General features: G+C 34.0%; 2 protein-coding genes, 5 non-coding genes and 2 pseudogenes across 10 annotated transcripts; 4 read left to right on the top strand and 5 right to left on the bottom strand.

The window, feature by feature from the left end:
* The first annotated feature begins 2272 nt into the window (after positions 1-2272).
* LOC114184996 (protein CHUP1, chloroplastic-like) lies at positions 2273-5585 on the top strand. 4 transcript variants are annotated; one of them, XM_028072455.1, is made up of 5 exons: positions 2273-2402; positions 2725-3002; positions 3101-3189; positions 3787-4554; positions 4639-5585. In XM_028072455.1, the coding sequence occupies exons 2-5, from the start codon at positions 2801-2803 to the stop codon at positions 5449-5451; spliced, it is 1872 nt and encodes a 623-aa protein (XP_027928256.1). In that variant the 5' UTR covers positions 2273-2402; positions 2725-2800; the 3' UTR covers positions 5452-5585. The 4 variants fall into 4 exon arrangements, with proteins under 4 accessions (XP_027928256.1, XP_027928258.1, XP_027928257.1 ...); XM_028072457.1 differs by having other exon boundaries at positions 2306-2324; XM_028072456.1 differs by lacking the exon at positions 2273-2402 and adding an exon at positions 2455-2642.
* A 1415-nt stretch (positions 5586-7000) lies between these two features.
* Positions 7001-7073, top strand: TRNAK-UUU. Its single transcript has one exon. It is a non-coding gene; the product is annotated as a tRNA-Lys (tRNA).
* A 2017-nt stretch (positions 7074-9090) lies between these two features.
* LOC114185904 (GDSL esterase/lipase APG-like) lies at positions 9091-10655 on the bottom strand. Its single transcript, XM_028073854.1, has 5 exons — positions 10382-10655; positions 10164-10294; positions 9851-10084; positions 9496-9751; positions 9091-9381 (listed from the first exon to the last, which is right to left on the bottom strand). The coding sequence occupies exons 1-5, from the start codon at positions 10623-10625 to the stop codon at positions 9185-9187; spliced, it is 1062 nt and encodes a 353-aa protein (XP_027929655.1). The 5' UTR covers positions 10626-10655; the 3' UTR covers positions 9091-9184.
* A 1507-nt stretch (positions 10656-12162) lies between these two features.
* On the top strand, positions 12163-12279 carry LOC114186417. The gene has a single exon (XR_003605074.1). It is a non-coding gene; the product is annotated as a U5 spliceosomal RNA (small nuclear RNA).
* A 473-nt stretch (positions 12280-12752) lies between these two features.
* Positions 12753-12866, bottom strand: LOC114186416. Its single transcript, XR_003605073.1, has one exon. It is a non-coding gene; the product is annotated as a U5 spliceosomal RNA (small nuclear RNA).
* An 817-nt stretch (positions 12867-13683) lies between these two features.
* LOC114186403 lies at positions 13684-13835 on the bottom strand. The gene has a single exon (XR_003605062.1). It is a non-coding gene; the product is annotated as a U4 spliceosomal RNA (small nuclear RNA).
* A 230-nt stretch (positions 13836-14065) lies between these two features.
* Positions 14066-15595, top strand: LOC114184792 (annotated as a pseudogene).
* A 162-nt stretch (positions 15596-15757) lies between these two features.
* LOC114186414 lies at positions 15758-15872 on the bottom strand. The gene has a single exon (XR_003605071.1). It is a non-coding gene; the product is annotated as a U5 spliceosomal RNA (small nuclear RNA).
* Positions 15873-16285: 413 nt separating this feature from the next.
* Positions 16286-16483, bottom strand: LOC114186405 (annotated as a pseudogene).
* Between the last annotated feature and the right edge of the window lie 7794 nt (positions 16484-24277).

Genomic DNA, 24277 nt, shown 5'->3' with positions numbered 1-24277 from the left:
TCAAATTATATGTCGCACTTAGATTTTTAAAAAACAGAGTATTAGAATTAAATTAATAATTAATTTAATATTTATATTAATTTATGTTTCACAGTTTTATCATGAGTCGTGCACAACCATCTTCCATTGTGTGTCATTACTGGAATGACTTTTGGTTGGTACATAACTTCTTTTCTTCCTCTTTTCCATGCATTTTCCCTTCTTATTTTACATTTTTTTCTTATGGAAAGGTTTCAAAGCTTTAACATAGTTGACCGTTTCTTCAATTTCCCCACAATCATTTTATAACGTTGGTCCCTATTAGAAGTCGTTTCAAGTCATGATGCAACTTACTGTTGTTATTTTTTTTTTCATCTTCTTTATTTTCGTTTTTTTTTTTTCAATGTAAATTAGTTTTACCTTTCTAGCTCTCAAATATTTATGTTAATGTATAAGTTGATTACAACTAAACTTGTTAGTTACCCATAACTCAAATAATAAGTAAGAGACGAGGAATATAAAGTATTTAAATATTTGTTTACGATTAAAAATGCTTTTTATTTGACTTTATATCCAAATTTTATAAACCTTTAAATACACGCAACTAATAAAGAAATGTGCATTCAGTGTGTGTATTATTTTTAATTTAATTTCTTTTTGTTTTCAACACCGAATTACATTCATTTTTAAGGAGTTCATACAACTTAAAAAAAAAGTTTTTATTTATTTATACTTTGTTTCTTTTAATGATAAAAGTACGGATGAATCAAACATGTTCCACTTTTATCACCTAAACATTTTTTTCTTACAAGATAGAAATTACTATGTAAAGACCCCGAAATTCATTTTAACAAATTCTTATTTTTCAAATAGATATGTAATAGGACTTTGATGTAGTTTCAAAAGGGAATTGTGCTACCAGCTTTATACCTTAAAATCAATATGTTCTAGGTCATATTTATTTAAGTTCGAGAGACGGTGATCAAATGTATCAAATACATAAATGTTGTAATAATGAATACATAAGTAATCTGATGAACCATATGATTTTTACTGGGTTTATGGGCTCTTACTTAATCGGATTTAGGCCATACAAATAATTGTCACGATTAATATGTTTAAGGATTTTTGTAATACGCTTTAGTTATTAATTATTGCTACAACATGATGACGTCGAGATAATCTAGGTCACAATAGGTCGAGATTAAGATAGACTTACACGTACATGAGGATGGATAACTACGCCCTTGATTTTGTTAAAATTATTACTAAATATATGAAAAAAAAAATCAATTTTTCTCCACATTAGTGTATTATCTCTACCGACTTAGGGTCTTAGATCCGTCACTTCAAATCATTACATACTCCAAGATCATCTAAACTAAGAAGACTCAAATTATTACATACTAAGATGATTTTGGTTATTACATACCAAAATGATTCTAGTCATTAGATACCCATAAGATTTAGGTCATTATAGGCCTAAATAATCAAAGATGTATAAGTATAAGCTGAGATGATTTTGAATACATATAACACAGTTATGTATATACTTCCTTCTTCCTTCTTTAAATTAATATGATAAAAAATTATATGTATATACTTCCTTCTTTAAATTGATATGATAAAAAGGTAGATATATATACTTTCTCATATGTTCCACTTGCTCAGAATATTTCGGAGGAAAATATAGTTTCCTTCTTTAAATTGATATGATAAAAAGTAGATATATATACTTTCTCATATGTTCCACTTGCTCAGATTATTTCGCAGGAAAATATAATGAGAACCTAAGTAGATAAAAAAAAATTAAAATAAAATAATAATTATTAAAACGATTGTTTCTTTTTTGCATAACGAAAAGTTAAATAATATTTTTTTAAAATTCTAAAACAATGTATTACAATATTTCAAGGAAAATAAATAAAATAATTTAAATTTTTGATTAAAATAAAAATATTTACATTAATATATCCTATCGTTTCTTTTTCCATAACCATAATATTATATTGGCCTTTCAGTTTCTAATCAGTAATGGTTTCGCTGTTAACCCGGTATAACCAGAATGGATCGAATATCGAATCTTCATTTTTATTCCTTTCTTTCTCTTCATAATTCCAATTTCTTTAATTTCAACTCTGTTTCTCTCGCTGACATGGCCCACCTTCCACGTCGTCTTCACCATTCCTACACACGACAAGAATCAATGGCCAACATTTCTTGGTATATATAAAGACACAATTTTTCAAAAAATTCGATTATGCCCAATTGCTGTTTTGGCCATGATGGGGACAACCTCACGCAACCAAAGCTATTTGCCAAAAGACAACGTCCATCACATTTAAGTAAACCTCCAAATTCGCAGATTTTCCTCTACTCACCTGAGTTGTTGCCTTCTCATGTTAACCTGTGTTGGCCTTTGAGTATTCGTCTTCATCTTCTTTTACTCGTTTTTTGTTTGTTTCATAATTTGAATTGAATTTTTTACTTGGTCATGCTCCCTTTCAGACATTTAGTTTTGACCTTTGATAGCGATGGATTATGTCATGAGCTATTCATTTATTTATTATTTTTTACTGTTACTAACGCGTGGAATCAATCTAACCAGCAAGTTACTATTAGGCCGCGCATGATTTGACTTTCTTGTGATTCATATGTGAATGGTTTCTGGTCACTTGTATGATTTTTCTAGTAAATATAATGTATTGTGAACTTTGCTTATCTATGACTTTGTTGTGTTTCTAGGCATAAACCACAAATGAATCTTGTGCTTTTTCTCTGGGTTTGAGATGGACGAGGATGATGATGATGATGGAAAGTTATGCGATATTTGTCTCTCTTCAAGGCTCAAAGAGAAATTAGATTAATTGTGAGGATGATGATGATCGGACAGGAAAAGGGTGTGAAGCCTGTTCTGCTTAAATTTGGTTTGGCTCTGGCTCTTTCGTTTGCTGGATTTCTCTACTCACGCTTCAGAATCAGAAGAATCAAGCCCTCTAAATCACGCAAGGGGGGTTCTTTCGGTTGGTTTTTGCCTTACCAATATTTCATCTCTCTTTTTCTCCTCTGTTTTCTTGAATGATGAATATAAGTGTCTTTTTTCGTTTTTTATCTTTCTCAGGTCACGAGAGTGAGGTTAATTCAGGAGGAGGTATAGGGGCAGCATTAAGTACTTGCAACACCGTCTCAGCAGGAAATTTTCTATGTTCTGTAAGTTGCTTCTGGGGGTACAACTATGTACTCTGTCACAGAGAGAAATAGTATTTTTCTGATTTTTTAAAGCTGTCATTTTAATAAGGATTTATCGTTGATTCCTTGCTATCAATATTGAGGTTTCCGACAAAAAAGTGAACTATTTAAAAAGTGTAAATCTTTTAGTAAAGTAGTAGTGTTTTAGGTAACAGTAGCCACTAATTAGTTAGGTTAGGTTAATGGACTGATATAGTTTGAACCAGGCATGTTCCTATAAATAAAGGGAGAGGTTGAGGTAGAGATTTCTCTTTCAATTTAAGGGCATTGTACAAAAGAGAAATAACAAAATTTTTGTTGAAACTAATTAGAGTATAGTAAGGAGTTGAGAAAGTTTTGGTCGAGCAACTGAATTCTAACATTCAAACCTTTCATATTATGGTGCTGTATCTAAGATACTTTTTAGGAAGAAAATAAATTTGTATGCAAGATACTTTTACATGCAATTACTAATTAACATAACTAATTATACACATTACATAAAGTTGGCCATTTTGTTTTTCTGAAAAGAAAACTTAAAAACTGAAACAGGGTTATTTAATTTTGCTTTGATTGCAGGAAGAAACTTGCACCAACAGGGTGATAACTGGCAATTCTCCTCTTGCTCTCTCTCGTGACAGTACACAAAATGGTGATAGAGATGAGTTCCTCCTTCCTGAATTTAATGATCTTCTTAAGGTCGTAGACTTTGGAGCCTCAGTTGTCAGAAATTCTTCTAAAAGAAATATGGAAGCACCATGGTTAAAAGAATATGCAGATCCCGAGAAGGATGACTACGAGCAAGAGGTAATTGAACTCCGGAACATGATTAGAATGCTTCAAGACAGGGAACAAAGTCTTGAGGTTCAACTGCTCGAGTACTGTGGTCTTAGAGAGCAAGAAACAGCAGTGATGGAGCTCCAGAATAGATTGAAAGCAAGTACTGTAGAGGTAAAGATGTTCAATCTGAAGGTTAAGACCTTACAGTCTGAGAATTTGAGACTAAAGGAACAGGTCTCGGATCATACAAAAGTGCTGGCTGAACTTGAGAGTGCAAAAGCGCAAGTAAAATTGCTTAATGAGAAAATTAGGTGTGAAGTTGAACAGAACAGGGAGCAGATCATGAGTCTTCAACAAAAAGTTTCCAGGTTGCAAGACCAACAATGCAAAGATGCTGCTGCTTGTGATCAGGACATTCAAATAAAGCTGCAAAAGCTAAAGGAGCTCGAGTCTGAAGCAGAAGAGTTGAGGAAGTCTAATTTAAGATTGCATATAGAAAATTCTCACTTAGTTCGAAGATTAGATTCTACCCAAATCCTTGCTAATGCAGTTCTGGAAGACCCAGAGGTACGAAGATTATAATCACCAACACCTTTCCTTCATTCACTACTTGTCAGACCCTAATCTTTACCTTGTGCTTTTGAGATGCAGGTGGATGCTGTGAAGCAAGAAAGTGAGTGTCTTAAACAAGAAAATGAGCACTTGAAGAAGGAAATTGAGCAACTATATTCTGATCGATGTTCAGATCTTGAAGAATTAGTATATATGCGGTGGATAAATGCTTGCTTACGATATGAACTAAGAAACTATGAAGCCCCACCAGGTAAAACGGTTGCAAAGGACTTAAGCAGAAGCCTGAGCCCCACGTCTGAGAGGAAAGCCAAGCAGCTTATACTTGAATATGCAAATGCTGATGCACCAGGGAACATTGTGGACTTTGATATAGATCAATGGTCCTCCTCGCAGGCTTCTTCTCTCACTGACATTGGAGAGTGTGATGATTTTTCTTCTGTAGATAATTCATCTGCAGCCAAAACTAACACCATAAGCCAGACCAAGCTTTTAAGCAAGCTTAGACAACTGATACAAGGTAAAGACAGTGGTCATCACCATAGTCATGTTTCATCACAAGAAAAAATCAGACGTCAAAATAGCAATCTTCAACAGCAAAGTACTTCAACTGGAATTGAGGGTCTTAGGAGTGAGTTTTCAACTCCCATTGCCACATCTAGAACTTCCCTTGATTTCTCTAGGTTGACATGTACTCAGGAAGAAGTAAATAGGAGAAATTCAGATAGCGCTTTCATGGAAAGCTCAAAGAACTTCAGTGCACGTAAAAGTAGTTCCTTCTCAGATTCCTTAGGCTTGGAAAAAAATAATTTGGAGAAATACGCAGAAGCTTTAAAAGATTCTAGCGTGAGTGCTAGACAACAAAGACGTAGTAGATCAGCATCATGTAGTTAGTTTTTTGCAACTTATTATCATTGATGCATTAGAAATATATACGGTGAAGTAGTCAATGTAAATTAGTCGTCAGGTGTAGTTCAGACACCATCTGTGTATTAAATAAAAGTGCATTTTCAATCGTATGCATGATACATACATAGTTTTAGTTCTGATTACCACAGCACAGCATTTTATAACTTGGAGAATGATATTTGTCATAATTTCTTCTTATTCATGATTGGTGTATGATGTGGGACGTGGTACAACACCATTTAAAATTGGGTGAATTTGCAACGAGAGAATCGCGAGCCTCGTCATTTGTCATGGCTTTGGTAACTCGTTTTGGTATTAATATATCATTGCTCAAATCGTTGACATTTGCTTCATCTGCACTTGGCTTTGCATAACATCATAGCTAGTTTTTAGCACTAATTAATTGCATATCCTGGCGTTAAATCTGGCTGTACATGTCCTAGCCGGTGTGATGGAAAACAAATCTTGAGTAGGATTATTCCCACAATTTCCAACCAAAAAAATTGATAAAATAGAAAACGTGGAAGCGGTAAGAGACGAAGAATCTCAACTTGATGAGTATAAGGATCAAAAGTTGTAATGATTTAAATTCCAAAATTTGTAAATTCTAAGTAAAAAAATCTATAAAAAGACTTATATGCTATGCACTTTGTACTCATGGGTCCAAACACATTAAAGGCCCATCGGACAAGCCACCAGAGTCTTTTACAAGAAAAATAGGAACAATAGAAGGCTGGGAATTTCTCCCTGCACCCTCATATTTTTTTACCGTACCCCATAAGTAACCCATAAGTAAATTATAAAGTCAAATTTGCTCTCCTCTTCTTCCATCATTCTCCCCCACGACACCTACTTATTTTTCTCCACCTCCACCCACCTCCACCATTTCTTCTTCTTCCACCTTCAACTCCATCCCATCTTCTCTCATATCTCCATCTTTACCTCTACCCCATCTTCTTCCACCTCCACCCCATCATCTTCTTCCATCTCCACTCTAAAAAATATTTACAAGTGTACATTCAAATAAATGAAGATATTATAATAATATGAAATGTTGATGTTTGATTCAATAGGCAACGATTCATTTTTGTTCTTTTTAATGTTGGTGTTTGACTCAATGGGCTATGGTTTGGTTGTAGAAAATGTGAGGGTGGAGGAAGAAAATGACAATTAACAATGAAAAACTATACAATCCGTAATGTAAAATTACATTCCAGATTATATAATTTGTGATATAAAAGGTAAGGAAACTCGTCTAACTCAGTTGGTAGAGCGCAAGGCTCTTACCCTTATAGTCGTGAGTTTGGCGATTCATTAGAAGATGTGAAGGTGGAGGAAGAAAATGATAATTAACATTCATTTTTGTTCTTTTTAATGTTGATGTTTGACTCAATGGGATATGGGGTTTGGTTGTAGAAAATGTGAAGGTGGAGGAAGAAAATGATAATTGATAATGAAAGACGTGAAAATGTGTTCTCTAGACTATATAATTTGTAAATGTAATTTTGCATTATAGATTTTGATTTATAAAGAAGTCTGTCTAGCTCAGTTGGTAGAGCACAAGGTTTTTAACCTTGTGGTCGTGGGTTTGAGCCCCACGGTGGGCGATTTGTGATTCATTTTAAACATTAAATTTTTACGTTTTTGTTCTTTTTTAATATTGATGTGGGGTGATTCATTTTTGTTTTTTTAATGTTGATGTTTGACTTAATGGGATATGGTTTGGTAGTAGAAAATGTGTTTTCTAGACTATACAATCCGTAAATGTAATTTTTCAATATCGATTATTCCAGAATTTTTATGTTTTTGTTCTTTTTAATGTTGATGTCAGACGATTCATTTTTGTTCTTTTTAATGTTGATGTTTGACTCAATGGGATATGGTTTGGTTGTAGAAAATGTATTTTCTAGACTATATAATCCGTAAATGTAATTTTGCATTATCGATTATACTAGAATTTTTACATTTTTGTTCTTTTTAATGTTGATGTGGAGCGATTCATGTTTGTTTTTTTTAATGTTGATGTTTGACTCAATGAGATATGGTTTGGTTGTAGAAAACGTGTTTTCTAGACTATACAATCCGTAAATGAAATTTTGCATTATCAATTATTCCAAAATTTTTACGTTTTTGTTCTTTTTAATGTTGATGTCGGACAATTCATTTTTGTTCTTTTTAATGTTGATGTTTGACTCAATGGGATATGGTTTGGTTGTAGAAAATGTGTTTTCTAGACTATATAATCCGTAAATGTAATTTTGCATTATCGATTATTCTAGAATTTTTACATTTTTGTTCTTTTTAATGTTGATGTGGGGCGATTCATGTTTGTTCTTTTTAATGTTGATGTTTGACTCAATGGGATATGGTTTGGATGTAGAAAACGTGTTTTCTAGACTATACAATCCGTAAATGAAACTTTGCATTATCAATTATTCCAGAATTGTTACGTTTTTGTTCTTTTTAATGTTGATGTGGGGCGATTCATTTTTGTTCTTTTTAATGTTGATGTTTGACTCAATGGGATATGGTTTGGTTGTAGAAGATGTATTTTCTAGACTATACAATCCGTAAATGTAATTTTGCATTATCGATTATACTGGAATTTTTACATTTTTGTTCTTTTTAATGTTGATGTTTGACTCAATGAGATATGGTTTGGTCGTAGAAAATGTATTTTCTAGACTATACAATCTGTAAATGTAATTTTGCATTATCAATTATACCAGAATTTTTACGTTTTTGTACTTTTTAATGTTGATGTTTGACTTAATGGGCTATCACTTGGTTTGGTAATAAAAAATGTGAAGGTGGAGAAAGGAAATGATAATGAATAATAAATTAAATTAAATTTCAAATTGTATAATCTGTACTGCAAAATTACATTTGTAAAATTCAAAATTTAAATTTGCATTACGGATTTTAGAATGTAATTATTTGTATGGATTATACCATTCGAATCTTTTGGAACATATTTCATATCGGAGTGTTGTGGTAAACTTGTTACGGAAGACATTGCTCGCATTTCAGAAGGTTTGTTCCGGAAATCCTATTATGGGAAACCTTTTCCAAAATGTATTGCATGTGATACATAAATATGATCTCGTAAATTCTGTTTCGGAAATTTGATTCTCAAAATTCTATTTCAAAAATTTTGTTCTGGAAATACTATTCCGGAAATTTCGGAAGTCAATTTTAGAGGAAAAAAAAATGATCATTTTGAAAATTTGTATAGTTGCGTGAAAGAATTGTGGAAAAACAAAAAATTATGCAAAAATTGCAAAATTCTATTTTAACTGTAAGCCTAGTTCGCTCGTGATCCATAAGAATGTCCTATCCGTGTCCATGATCCCATCATAGTGATATCATGGTCATCGGAAAATTTTAAAATATCAGGTAAGTGACTATGTCTATCGTGTTCTTCTGACTTATACCTGCATTATGTAATCGTGTTCACGATTGCTAGGTATGAGCTTATGAATGTAAAATGGAAAGCTTAGCTGCAGCAACAATTTCATTTCAAATTCCAGATTTTCACTATGACCTTAATTTAATTTTGGAGAAAGCGATAAAAAAGAACAAATAAATATAAGCATTGCTACATGCATTATCACGATGAGTTCATATGAAATTTCTCAAGATTTTATTAAATACTACAATATTACTGGCTTCTCCGGAATCGAGAACTAATAAACTTTTGCCTCATTTCCATGAGCCCTTAAGTGATAAGGGCTATGCCTTGTAGAATCAATGCATCGGCTAGAACTTGGTTAGCAGCTTGTGAAGGATGGACGCTATCCCAAAACACATATTGGGTTGCATTAGAACAAGTTCCTGGTGATTTTGGATTGCACAATAAAGATGTTGTCTCCACTATTCCAGTACCACAGCAACCTTTCCTTGCCTCGGCAAAACCTATATATAGAACATCAAAAGACAGCATAGAAGAATAAGAACCATGCTTTTACCCCAAGAGATCAAAGTCATGTGTGATTGTATTGTATTCTACTCAAGTTAAGTATCAATTACCAGATTTTAAAGGGGACTGAACAAGCTCATAAAGAGGTTTGAAAATATCAAACACAACAATCTTAAGACCAGGAAGCTGCTTCTGGAGATTTGCTGCAGCTGTTTTGATTTTGTTGTTAAATCCTAGGGCATCATTGTTGATCCTCGAGACACAACCATTCTCGTGGAAACCAAACAATGTTCTTGCAGCAGGTAGGCACCCTAGAGGTGGGAGTGAAGTCACTCCAACTTTCCTAGCTCCCAATTTATACAAGTCCTGTGTTCAAAACAAAGCACCTTTAGAATAATCTTTTTCTGTTTTGATGAGATTATGACTCATTTTTCCAGATACAGTAACAGTAACAAAGTAAAATACCTTAACAAAGATTGAAAATGCACCCACAAGGTATGCAGAATACTGATCAGGAGTTAAGGCTTTGCTTATTATAGGATTGACGTAATAGTTTTGCACAAAATCACTACTGCCAGCACTCAATATGTACAGCGCATCCTTAATAATCAACGCTGCTTTTTTACTACCAGCAACCTTGGCCAACTTGCCTTGATATTCCTTGAAATACTTTAACTGTTGAGACAATGGAATCGCATGCTGCAAGGAAAAAACATAAATTTTCAAAGATATGTGAGTTTTCCAGAGTGTGTGCGAACGATATTCATTCCCAACTTACGTTCAAAATAGCAGCTTTTTCATCATAACCAGAGGCTGCTGAAGCAAAGTTTGCTCCAATGAGAAGATTCTTCCCTGAAGCCTGAGGGCTAAGATATGCAGGTGCGAAACTCTTAAAACCCAGCGTTTCAGCTGCAAAAGGAAACGTTGTTTTCACAAGAATGAAACATTATTTCTAACGAATCAGAGTGAGTTTAAAGTTTAGGTTTATTTCCTCACCAGTAATATCAGTGGCTAGTTTCCCATTGCAGAACCTCCCAGTGGGTTGATGGTTGAAAAAGTCCCTTCCATAAGGAAGGTAATTTGCCTTGAAAATGGTAGGCAAATAATCATTATTCCCAACATCCACGGCTGAGTCACCAAATGTTATGATTGCTGGCACAAGGGTATTTTGTGCATTACCCAATGCAAAGAACACAAACGCAAAGAGTGCAAGAAGTCCCTTTGTGCTATTGATATTCATCTTTGTGTGGCTAACAATAACCTTCTTTGTGGCTTTCTTCTGTGCATGTGTTATATTTATAAGTTGAAGTGTCGAACTAATATGGCAACTGAAATGACCCCTTATCACCCTACCAATGGAGGAGGATCGAAGTTGAGCATCGCTATTAAATGAGAACACATGAACTTGTTACATCCTTCGATAATGTCCTGTTTTTTGAGACCATACCTTTTAACCTCACACGTGATTTTGCTTTCTAGTCACAAACTCCAGTCTCGTGTCTGTTTACATTGCTTCTTTTATTTACTACGGTGGTCGGTGAGAAAAGTTGTTGAAATTTTGTGCTTAGGAGGCAGCATAATAATTTTGATCACGAGAGAGCTGCATGCGTTGGAGACTCGGAGTTTTTTCCATTGATGAATTGGCGGTGTTTCTTCTTTTTGGTGAATAAAATGGATACTTCAAGTTGAACTATTTTCATTTCGGATTTAGTTTCAATTCACAACCAATATAGAATGATTTTAGATCTTTCACCAACGAAAAAATATATGTCACATCCAATCATGTTACATTTTTCACACCTCTTTCGTATATAGAAACGTTACACAAATTTGTCTCTCTTTCTAAGCAGTATGTATCGCCTTTTACTTCATATGGATAATGGATTTATTCTCTGGTAAATCCACAAGACTATCTATAGACTCTTAGGTTAAAGATTTATTACAATCAAAGTAATGTACTCAATGCATCATGAATTAATTCTTAACAATTGGATTCTTAGAACACAAATAGAGGTACATGATCAACAACAACAAAAAAAGTATATCTTCATACATAAAAAAAAAATGAGAACTAAAGTACACTTGGAATGGGAAGTAGGGGATGCACTCTGATGACCTCTCTATGACTTTGTTTCTACAGATAAATTTTGCAGAGTCTCTAAGATTAAAGACCTTAAACCAGTAAACGGTTCTTAGCCTTCAGGGTGCACAGTATCTGCATACCCATTTGGAAGGGCTGAAACTAATCTAATTGGGCTAACTATAAACTGAGAATGTAACAAGCTAAGAAGTCACGTTGAAGAGTTACCAGAATGCAAGCCAAAATTTGGTGGTAAAAATGTGAGAACTATTCTTATTAAAAAGAACCTGGTAATTGTCATAATAAGCAACATTTGTTTATGAAAGAAGGCTCTTGTTTGGAGGGCTATGTAATATCAGTTTTAAGTTTTCAGTTAATCAATGTGGTGAGGACTGTTTGATTATAGTTTACAGTGAAGAGTGCTCTTTGTGGTGCTTTCAATGAGTGAGACACTAAATTTAAATTCGGAGATGCGGCCAAGAATATTCTCAAAGACTATCTCAGTGATTAAATTTGTGAGCAATTTAGTTAAATGAAACATGGGTAGGATTTTAAAACACTTACTTCATAGACTCTGTTATTGAACCAGGGCAGGTGCATTGCTCAAATTTACATTTCTGATTAAGCCCACATCGAGTGGTACTGTAAAGTCAGATCATACTACAATACGAAGAGACTGCTAAGATGATGATCACGGAGCCATGTGATAAGCACAAAGCGAATTATTCTTTCGCCTTTTACTAAAGAATACTGTGTGTTTGTCACTACAAGTGGCATACGTCTATTTTCATTAATTACTATTGTTCTCTATGTACTCCTCCTTAGTATTTATTGAATTTTCCTGAGTACGATTATGTCTTTCAGTTTTAACAATGCAAATATTAGTCTTTGCTTGTTAACTTAGTATCCCGTGCTTGTGTTGATGACGTGTCTTTATTGAAATTTTTCTTTAGTTTGTATTTTATGAATTCTATCTTTTACTTTTTTTTTCTTTTCTGAACTCTTCCTTCTATAGTTTTATTTTTTCACAGTAAACAAGATGCCATAGAGTTGTCAACAATGTCCTCTTAAGTGGACAAAACATCTGTTAAGAAGTTGGCTCCATACCATCCCAGAGTTTCATTGTTTGAAGTTTGACATGAAAGCTGGTTTTACTAATATTGTTTCACTAAAACGTGTAGTTTGGATAGACGGACTACTGAGAACCTTCCACTAAGGATTCATCACAACAGATCCTTAAAGAGTTCCATAAATGAAACCAAAATTTGAAAATTTGAACTTATATGCAGAGCCCTTAAAGAGCTCTTCCAAAAATAGGTGTATGCCACTTAATGAGACAAACATACGGTATTCTTTAGTAAAAGGCGAAAGAATAGTTCGCTATGTGTTTAACTAATGGCTCCGTGAGAAGACAATGAAGTGCATTTCCATTATATAATGATCCTAGTTCTGTTCTTACGATACCGTAGTCGATGTGGACTTCGATCAGACATGTTAACTAAGTCATGACATAATTCAATTTTAATTGATTTTTTTAATTCAATCAGACACGCGTTTTAATATGCATTTAATATAAAATTTTAATTAGATCTCTACTCTGACTTTGGATCAATTCTTTTCGGGTTCTATTATTATAAAATAATTAAACATCATTTTTTTTTGAAAGAGTTGTAAAACATTTTTTATAAAAATACTATTGAATAGTTTATAAAGAAAATTTATCAATCAAAGAAAAATGTTATAACTTTTTTTTTCATAGTTATTTATATTTTATAGTTTTAAATTTTCTCACAAATAATTGTTACATATTTTAAATTTTAAACACCACTTTCAAAGAGTCATGAAACATTTGATATAAAAATCATCTTGTCAAGAAAAATTATCAAACAGATAAACAAGCATGCTATAAATTTCTTACAAATGAATTTTAAATATACTCAGTTTCTATTGTTTTAAAATTAATCGTCCCTAGAACAACTAATTCACATTTAACTCAATAATTAAGGTGTAACTGAATAAGTACTATCTAAGACACTACACTATGGATATCTCCCACAAAACTTATCATCTAAATTATTTAAGTTCAAAAAGCAAAATCATTACTCAAATACAACAAATGTCTAAAAGTTTAAACTATGAAATTATAGTTGTTTTAAAATTAAGCATTCTCTCAACATTACTCAGATACATGTCTAAAAGTTTAAACTAGAAATTATAGGACTTTACCCCTAAGGGAGCCCTTCCAGAAATTCTCGAAGGCCCAGGATAAACCCAGGCCCAAGAGGGGGATTTGGAAATAGTTTTCAACCAGCAATAGACGCGCCTCGGTTAGAACCTCACTAGCTGCATCATTGCCCCAAGCGCAAAGATAGTCTAACTAGCTGTCTGTCAGGGAATTTATTGGCATTTGCCAGTCTCAACAAATACTTATAACCTATGTGGGACTTAGCAAATGTACCAGTCTGTTGTTGCTAGACCATTTTCAACTTGCTGAATTACCGGCTTTTTCAGTGATTGATAGCAGCATTCCTCCTGTTTTTTTTAAGTCTTTGCAATAGTATTTTGAAGTCACTAATAAACAATAGGTTTCTTTCATAGCAATGGCATGTATATTTTTTAGAACATATAAATGCATAGCTGCAGCTGCAGTATTGTATGTACAGAAATTTATGTGACTGGTGAAGTGTATGGGAAGCACGGGCTAATGGAGATGCTCGCAACTGTTCGATGGAATGTCTGTTAGAAGTCTAGTCTCATGGAGTACTATGGTTTCAGGTTATACTTTCAACTGTGATTCTCTTGGTGCTTGTGTGATTTTTAAGAGGATGGAGTTAGTTGGAAGGTTTGCAGCCGAATTCGGTGGTGACGTGGACCTCTCTCTTATCAGGTCATGCTAGATGTGGGCTTTATGACAAAACTGTTGAGTTGTTTAAGTTGATGAGGACGAGGACAAGGACAATTGACATCAGTGCCGAAGCATTGGTCGTGATGTTGTCTGTGTGTGCTACTGACTGGGGAAAAGAAATCCATGAACTTGTTAAAGGTGGATATGAAGATTATTTCTTTGTGAAGAATGCTCTGATAGGTACATATGGGAAGCACCAAAATTTGGGGGATGCACAAAGGGTATTTTTGGATATAAAGAACAAGAGCCTAGTCAGTTGGAATGCTTTGATATTGTAATATGCTGAATCTGGATTGTGTGAGGAGTCCTATGCAGCATTTTTTCAGATGGAGAAGTCATGTACAGGTGGTCAATCCCCAGTGAGGCCTAATGTTATAAGTTGGAGTGCGGTGATTAGTGGCTTTGGGGAGAAGTCACTGAAACTTTTTAGGCAAATGCAGCTTTCCAAAGTAATGGCCAATTGTGTGACAATTTCATGGTTTTATCAGTTTGTGCGGAGTTAGCTGCATTGAACGTTGGCAGGGAACTCCATGGTTATGCCATTAGGAATTTGGTGGGTGAAAATATATTGGTGGGAAATGGAGTGATTAACATGTATATGAAGTGCGGGAACTTCAAGGAAGGACATATAGTGTTTGATAGTATTAAGGGAGCAGGAATGAAGCCAGACAACATCACTTTTGTGGCTATTCTATCTGCTTGCAGTCATGCTGGACTTGTTGCCGCTGGTCGTAACCTTTTTTATCAGATGGCCAGAAAGTTTAGGATTGAAGCTAATGTAGAGCATTATGCATGCATGGTTGACCTCCTTGGTCGTGTTGGTCTTTTGAAGGAAGCAACTGATATTGATATTGTTCGAAACATGCCTATTGTACCTAATGAGTATATTTGGGGAGCTCTTTTAAAGTGTAGAATGTATGGAGACATGAACATTGCAGAAGAAACAGCATCACAAATCCTTACCCTGAAGTCAAAAATAACAGGGAGCATCATGCTGCTGTCCAATATATACGCTGCAAATGGAAGGTGGGATGACTTCGCAAGAGTGAGGGTGTCAGCAAGGACAAAAGGTCTTAAAAAAGTACCTGGTCAGAGTTGGATTGAGGTGCAAAAGAAAATTTACATGTTTTCAGCGGGGAATTCAGTCCATTTGAGTTTGGAAGAAGTTTATGTGATCCTTGAAGAATTGGCCCTTCACATGGCGACTGAAAATTATAATCTATAGTTGCTTTTGTCAAGAATTTGTTTATGTTGCAATCAGGGAGCCAAGAGGGTAGATATTATATAATCATATCACTCTATGTTTTCAACTTTTGTTGTATGATTAAATTGTTGAAAAACAGAATCACATTTACTAAATAGACCCAAATTTGAACTAAAATTGCAGAGACCCTTTAGAAGGGCTCTTTCAAAAATAGGCGTATGCCATTTAGCGAGACAAACACACGGTATTCTTTAGTAAAAGGCGAAAGAATAGTTCGCTATGTGTTTAACTCATGGCTCCGTTGAATCTATCAAAGAGTAGAGTATTTCAGTATTTTATAACGATCCTATATATGTTCATACATTAACACAGTCGATGTGGACTTTGGACTAGATCATATAATTTTTTCAGTTCCTATTATTACAAAACTAGTGTAAACACATGTGATGTGGACTTTGGACCATGTGCTAAGCAATATTGCATGTATGATTTTTTAAATATATGTAATATTATAATATTTAATAATATTAAGTTAATATATAAACTAAAATTATATTTATTAAAAATAAAATAAAATATATAAAAACAGAAGAAAAAATAACCATTGATAAATAAATTAAAAAAGAGAAAACAAAAATAACCACTTTTACAAAAAACTAATTTTTAAAAATTTAATAAATTATTAATTGTCAAAAGAGTGTAAAAAAACTCCAATATTAATAAAATTCTAATACTAATATGAAAAACATGAGAACTGCTTTATTCACATTTAGCCCAGAATGAACCCAGGCCCAAGAGGGGGTTTGGAAATAGTTTTCAACCAGGGGGTTTGGAAATAGTTTTCAACCAGCAATAGACGCGCCTAGGTTAGAAACTCACTAGCTGCGTCATTGCCCCAAGCACAAAGATACTTTACATAGCTGTCTGACTAGTTATTTATTAGCATATCTCAGTCTCAACAAATATTCATTTCCTATGTGGGACTGAAATCACTGAAACTTTTTAGACAAATGCAGCTTTCCAAAGTAATGGCCAATTGAGTGACAATTTCATGCGTTTTATCAGTTTGTGCGGAGTTGGCTGCATTATCCTACTAATGTTGCCCTAAGATCCTATGGCTTAGAAGTGTCAATAATGATTTTGTATGATGTTCGCTGCAGTTTGACTATCTTAAGAGTTTGGAGATTGAAGAAAAGATCGACAAAATCAGATGGTGCCTAACAGCTGATGGGCCCTCTGCCTTCTCTCTACGAAAGATAAAATGATCAAATTTTGGAAGATATGCTTAGTGCTGTCATTATTCAATTCAATGACAAAATGTGCACAAGGTTTTATGGTGGAGGAACTAACTTTTGGTCACTTGTTTCAAATGTACACAGTTTTTTTTGTTTCAGGAGATGTATTAATGCTTGAGCTCATGTATCTTTCTAATTGGATTCAAATTCAATTGGCAAGGCTTAGCCTTCTGAAGTTACCAATTACATTTTTGAGGTGTACTTATTAATAGCATGTTGTAGTATCATAATGAGTCTGTCATGCATGATGCTCTGAAGGGTATTTGAACCTTTTGCTTGTGTAAATGTTTCTTGTCCCACATCTTTTTGCCTTATAACTGTACGCATATAAAACTTTCTATAAATAATTTATTATAAACAATAAATATATAAGCCAAACTCTATTGTTCATCACCCAATTACGAAGCTTTTTGCAGACATTTCATAGAAATAAAACACTGATTCAACCGGTGATAAAATAAAGAAAAGACGTCCTAGGGGTCCCAGAACAAAGTACGGCATGAACAAGGAAATAAATATTAGAATACACCCCCACGGATAACCCTGCAACATAGAGGATCTTTATGTGCAAATACACCCCCACGGATAACCCTGCAACATAGAGGATCTTTATGTGCTAATGCTAGGGATTTCAAAAGACCAATTAAAGAAGACCCAAATCAATAAAATTGCTCCAATGTTGATGCTCCTCTTAGGCCTTTTTGGCAGCTACAACGAAAAAAATTAAAGATTATGATTTTACTCTAAACAAGGTTCGATCATATATCTTTCCAATTACCAAGTGCACAATCAATTTATGTTTCATGATAATTTTTAGGCTTAATTCATCTTTTGGTCCTCTAATTATGATGTCAGGTTCATTTTGGTCCCTTAATTTTGTTGCGGTTCAATTTAGTCCTCCAATTTTTTAAGGAGGTTTAATTTTGCCATCGACGTTAAAAACGTTAAAAAAATTAACGGCAGACTGTTTTAATGTGATACTGTGGCAACAGTATATTACGTGACAGTGTATTACATGGATGTGGATTTGAGTTAAAAAAATTACTTTGTTTTGAGAGGGGGTTAGGGTTGGAAGGTAATAGGATTAGGGTTGGAAGGAAATAGGATTAGGGTTGCGAAGGAAATAGCGAACACAAGATCAAATTGGGGAAAGTGGTGGAGAAGAATAACCAAAACGAAGAAGGATTCGAAGGTTTGCTGTCGTGTTGGCTGTGGCTTGCCGTCGTCATTGCCAGTTCAAAGGTTAGTTTCTGCGGTATTTGCGTTATGAAGCGAATTGACAGTGTATTTGTTTCATTTAACTTATTTATTGTTGAAAGTATGTTGTTTATGAGGGTTGTTGGTTTTGTGTGTGATTTTGTTTGTTTTTGTTTGTTTATATGGTAAGTGGGTTGTGGTCCCGTTTCTTTTTCGTCAGTGGGTTGTGAGACGAAATATGGTTGCAATATGGTGCTCCACCGTGAGAGGAAAAGCCACCACCGTGAGAGGAAAAGCCACCACCATGATTGGATGAGCTTGGATGTTGCGATCCCCGCGAATTACACGACCAAGAACAAGAAGACTGCCCCTTCGACATCATTCACGAAGAACATCCACCAAATGAAGAAGAACTCCAAAACAAAGAAGATGAATCGTGAAATTAGGGTTCACCAATTCTCCCTCAATATAATTCATTGCCACCTCATCACAGTACATTCATGCTCAGATATTAAAAAACCTGCCATGTTTATGTTCCAAACTGACACATGTGCACTGTTCTGACGTCGTTTAACCAAAGATAACGGGAGGGACCAAATTAAACTGTTTTAAAAAACTGGAGGACTAAATTGAACCTCAACAAAATTAGGGGACCAAAATGAACCCGACATCATAATTAGAGGACCAAAAGATGAATTAAGCCTATTTTTTATGAATTAAGAATTATCTTATCACCCAACACGTTCAAACCTACTAGTAAAATAATAAGCAATTAAATTAACAAATAATTGACATAGTACTCTTAACTATTTGAGCTAGTACATTTCTACATCATAAATTTAACATTAAATGTCATAAAGGTTCTCACTATCCGCATTTAGTAAATAATTATTTATTTAATTATTTAATTTTCTCGGGTCTTACTGTAGGTCCAGGAAGAAGCCCCCACCTACTTTTATCCTTTTTATGCATGTTCGATTCAACACCTTTAGATCTCTTCGGAGTTGAAGAGAATCCTTTTCAGACTATTAATTCTCGATAGATTATTTTGTTCCAATAGTTTTAGTCGGCCAATTTCAACTTTGTAAGTCGGGATGTGATTTTGGTCCAATTCTTTCAGCCTCACTATGTCGACTTCCCGATTCTTCCTTAAATCCTTTTGTCGGCCAATTTTGTCCACGTATTATTTGATAACTGGAACGAGTTGGTTTATATATTCAGCAAGGCCCTAGGTTTGTTGTTCAATTGGGTTTGTTGTCCAATTCGACCTAGTGGGTTTGTTGTCCAATTCGACCCAAAGCCATAACTAACGGGATTGGAGGAGGTTGAGAGGCCTCGATGATGAGTTCAAATTGATGATTTTGGTTGCCAATCATGAAAACGAATCAAAAACTGAGAAGTAAAAACTAAAAAAAAAATAAAATAATAAAATGAAAATTATTAAATAAAAAATAAATATAAATGAATAAGATGAAAACTATAAACTAAAACAAATAAATAAAATGAAAATAATTAAATAAAAAATACAATAAAAAACAAACAATAAGTGCAATAAAATAAATACAAGAAATAATAAATAATAATTTAAATTTAAATACAAAATATACAAAATACCTAATATGAATACTTCTATTTTTTTGTCAAAGTAAATACTCGATTTAAATGAATAAAGACTCAAAGTAAATATTTCACCCAGTTAATAAATTACATTTATAGAGGCTTTTTTTATACATACATTTCCAAAACAATGTGAGACAAAAAACATTTACACAAGCAGAAGGTTCAAAGGGTATGTCGTTTTAGGATATATTATCTACACCTTTCACATGCTACTTTTACAAACGGTATGTAATTTTAGGGAATATCATATATACCCTTCACATGCTACGATTGCTACTTTTATAAACGGTATGTCATTTTAGATATCATTTATACCTTTCATATGCTACTTTTACAAACGATATGTAATTTTAGGAAATGTCATCTATACCTTTCACATGCTACGATTGCTACTTTTATAAACGGTATGTCATTTTAGAAGATATCATCAATACCCTTCACATGCTACTTTTACAATATTTTTCACATGCTATTTTTATAAACAGTATGTCATTTTAGGAGATATCATTCATACTCTTCACTTGCAACTTTTACAAACGGTATACCATTTAAGGGATATCATCTACACCCTTCACATGTTACTTTTTACAACTTTTACAAATGATATGACATTTTAGGGGATATCATCTATATCATCAACTAGAGGATTAAACAAGATAAAAGTTATGTCAGAGTTGATTTTATTCACGAAACTTAACATCAATAAAAGGTAGAAAACAACGTTATCACACATACACCAGAATATATCACATGCAACATTGTATTGGCTCTATAGGGAGTATGCGTGCTAAATAGATACCTTGATTGTTTGCTTGTGTAAATGGTTATATAAATGTAAGTTAGTATCGGCTTAAGACATACTTTGGAATCTTACTTTTGACAAATAAGTCGAGGTCTTCAATTTTAGGTAATTTTGTATGTTATATTTAAATTTAAATGATTATTTATCGTTTCTTGAATCTATTTTACTGCATTATTTATTATTAGTTTATTTTTGTATATTATTTATTTATTTATATCATTTTTATTTAATAACTTTTATTTTATTTTGTTTTTTTTTTAATTTTTGGTTTTTAGTTTTCTTTTGATGGCGGGTAGTCAGATTCAATCCTCTGAGTTCATCCCCGAGGCTTCTCAACCTCCCCAAGTCTCTCTAATTACGATCCTCGTTAACCGATTTCGCCAACGAACTCAAGGTGGGATGGAAAATTTGAATCAGCTCGCTCCGATTATTCAGGGTGCGACGGGAAATTTGAATCAGTTCACTCTGATAATTCATGGTGCGACGAAAAATTTGAATCAACTCGCCCCGATTATTGAAGATTATGAGACTGAAATCAAATGGCTGAAGATATAGAGAAAATTTGTAACGCAGAGATCGCAAGATTGGAAGATGTGGGAAAGAAATGGGACGAAGACTTAGCTAGGCTTGATGACTTAGCGAAGAAATCTGAAGCGGACCTCGCTAGGCTTCAGGATTTAGAACAAATTCGGATCCCCGCCTACAAGTCTGAGATCAGGCGGCTCAAAAGATTTGAATGACGATCTATGACCCGAATTCATGATCTTGAGGAGGCTAAAGAGGAGTTGAAGATGACCTTACACATGCTTAGAAAGGACAAAAATAATTGTCTGTATCAGTTAGATGTGGCAAGATGTGAGAAAGAAGAACTTAGAGCCATGTCAATCAAACTGAAGGACGACATTAATAGGTTGCATCGCAACCTCTAATGACTAGCTTGTAGTAATTAGCATGTGGAAACCTTTCTCGCAATTTCCTCATAGATAAGTTGCATCTGAAAAACCTTTCTCGTAATTTCCTCTTATTAACCTGCAATAACTAGCGTTTAAAGTTATATAGGATTATACATGTTTGTAAAAGTGATGAGATGAAAAGAAATACCTTTCACATGCTACTTTTACTACTTTTACAAACGGTATGACATTTTAGGGGATATCATCTATATCATTCACATGCTACTTTTACAATACGCTTCACATGCTATTTTTACAAACAATATGTCATTTTAGGATATTATCTAACCGTGTATTGGCTCTAGAGGGAGTATTCATGTTAAATGGATACCTCGATTGTTTGCTTGTGTAAATGGTTATATAAATGGAAGTTAGTATCGGCTTAAGACTTACTTTGGAATCTTACTTTTGACAAATAAGCCGAGGTCTTCAATTTTAGGTAATTTTGTATGTTATATTTAAATTTAAATGATTATTTATCGTTTCTTGAATCTATTTTACTGCATTATTTATTATTTGTTTATTTTTTGTATATTATTTATTTATTTATATAATTTTTATTTTATTTTGTTTTGTTTTTAGTTTTTAGTTTTTTAGTTTTCTTTCTATGGTGGGTAGTCAGATTCAATCCTCTGAGTTCATCCCCAAGGCTTCTCAGCCTCCCCAAGTCTCTCTAGTTACGGTCCTCGCTAATCGATTTCGCCAACGAACTTAGGGTGGGACGGGAAATTTGAATCAGCTCGCTCTGATTATTCAGATGCGACAGAAGATTTGAATCAGCTCACTCCGATAATTCATGGTGCGAAAGAAAATTTGAATCAGCTCGCTCCGATTATTGAAGATTATGAGGCTAAAATCAAACGGCTGGAGGACACAGAGAAGATTCGTAAAGTAAAGATCGCAAGATTGGAAGATGTGGGAAAGAAACGGGACAAAGACTTAGCTAGGCTTGAGGACTTAGCGAAGAAATCTGAAGCGGACCTAGCTAGGCTTGAGGATTTAGAACAAATTCGGATCCCCGCCTACAAGTCTGAGATCGGGCGGCTCAAAAGATTTGAACGACGATCTATGGCCCGAATTCATGATCTCGAAGAGGATAAAGAGGAGTTGAAGATGACCTTACGCATGCTTAGAAAGGACAAGAACATGTGTCTGTATCAGTTAGATGTGGCAAGATGTGAGAAAGAAGAACTTAAAGCCATGTCAATCAAACTGAAGGACGACATTAATAGGTTGCATCGCAACCTCTAATGACTAGCTTGTAGTAATTAGCATGTGGAAACCTTTCTCGCAATTTCCTCATAGATAGGTTGCATCTGGAAAACCTTTCTCTCAACTTCCTCTTATTAACCTGCAATAACTAGCGTTTAAAGTTATATAGGATTATACATGTTTGTAAAAGTGATGAGATGAAAAGAAATACTTTTCACATGCTACTTTTACAAAACAAACAGTATTCCATTTTAGGGATATCATTTATACCCTTCACATGCTACTTTTACTACTTTTACAAACGGTATGACATTTTAGGGGATATCATCTATATCATTCACATGCTATTTTACAATACGCTTCACATACTATTTTTACAAACAATATGTCATTTTAGGATATTATCTAACCGTGTATTGGCTCTAGAGGGAGTATTCGTGTTAAATGGATACCTCGATTGTTTGCTTGTGTAAATGGTTATATAAATGGAAGTTAGTATCGGCTTAAGACTTACTTTGGAATCTTACTTTTGACAAATAAGCCGAGGTCTTCAATTTTAGGTAATTTTGTATGTTATATTTAAATTTAAATGATTATTTATCGTTTCTTGAATCTATTTTACCGCATTATTTATTATTTGTTTATTTTTTGTATATTATTTATTTATTTATATAATTTTTATTTTATTTTGTTTTGTTTTTAGTTTTTAGTTTTTTAGTTTTCTTTCTATGGTGGGTAGTCAGATTCAATCCTCTGAGTTCATCCCCGAGGCTTCTCAGCCTCCCCAAGTCTCTCTAGTTACAGTCCTCGCTAATCGATTTCGCCAACAAACTCAGGGTGGGATGGACAATTTGAATCAGCTCGCTCTGATTATTCAGATGCGACAGAAGATTTGAATCAGCTCACTCCGATAATTCATGGTGCGATAGAAAATTTGAATCAGCTCGCTCCGATTATTGAAGATTATGAGGCTAAAATCAAACGGCTGGAGGACACAGAGAAGATTCGTAACGCAGAGATCGCAAGATTGGAAGATGTGGGAAAGAAACGGGACGAAGACTTAGCTAGGCTTGAGGACTTAGCGAAGAAATCTGAAGCAGACCTAGCTAGGCTTGAGGATTTAGAACAAATTTGGATCCCCGCCTACAAGTCTGAGATCGGGCGGCTCAAAAGATTTGAACGACGATCTATGACCCGAATTCATGATCTCGAGGAGGATAAAGAGGAGTTGAAGATGACCTTACGCATGCTTAGAAAGGACAAGAACATGTGTCTGTATCAGTTAGATGTGGCAAGATGTGAGAAAGAAGAACTTAAAGCCATGTCAATCAAACTGAAGGACGACATTAATAGGTTGCATCGCAACCTCTAATGACTAGTTTGTAGTAATTAGCATGTGGAAACCTTTCTCGCAATTTCCTCATAGATAGGTTGCATTTGGAAAACCTTTCCTCATAGATAGGTTGCATCTGGAAAACCTTTGCAATAACTAACATTTAAAGTTATATAGCATTTACAAACAATGTTGTGTTAAATGGATACCTCGATTGTTTGATTGTGTAAATGGTTATATAAATTTATCAAACCAAAGAAACATGTTATAACTTCTTTTTTGCATAATTAT

This window comes from Vigna unguiculata, chromosome 5, assembly GCF_004118075.2.
Source record: "Vigna unguiculata cultivar IT97K-499-35 chromosome 5, ASM411807v1, whole genome shotgun sequence".
Taxonomy (NCBI): Eukaryota; Viridiplantae; Streptophyta; class Magnoliopsida; order Fabales; family Fabaceae; genus Vigna; species Vigna unguiculata.
Note: the sequence above shows the minus strand (reverse complement) of the source record. Positions and strands in the feature narration are given on the sequence as shown.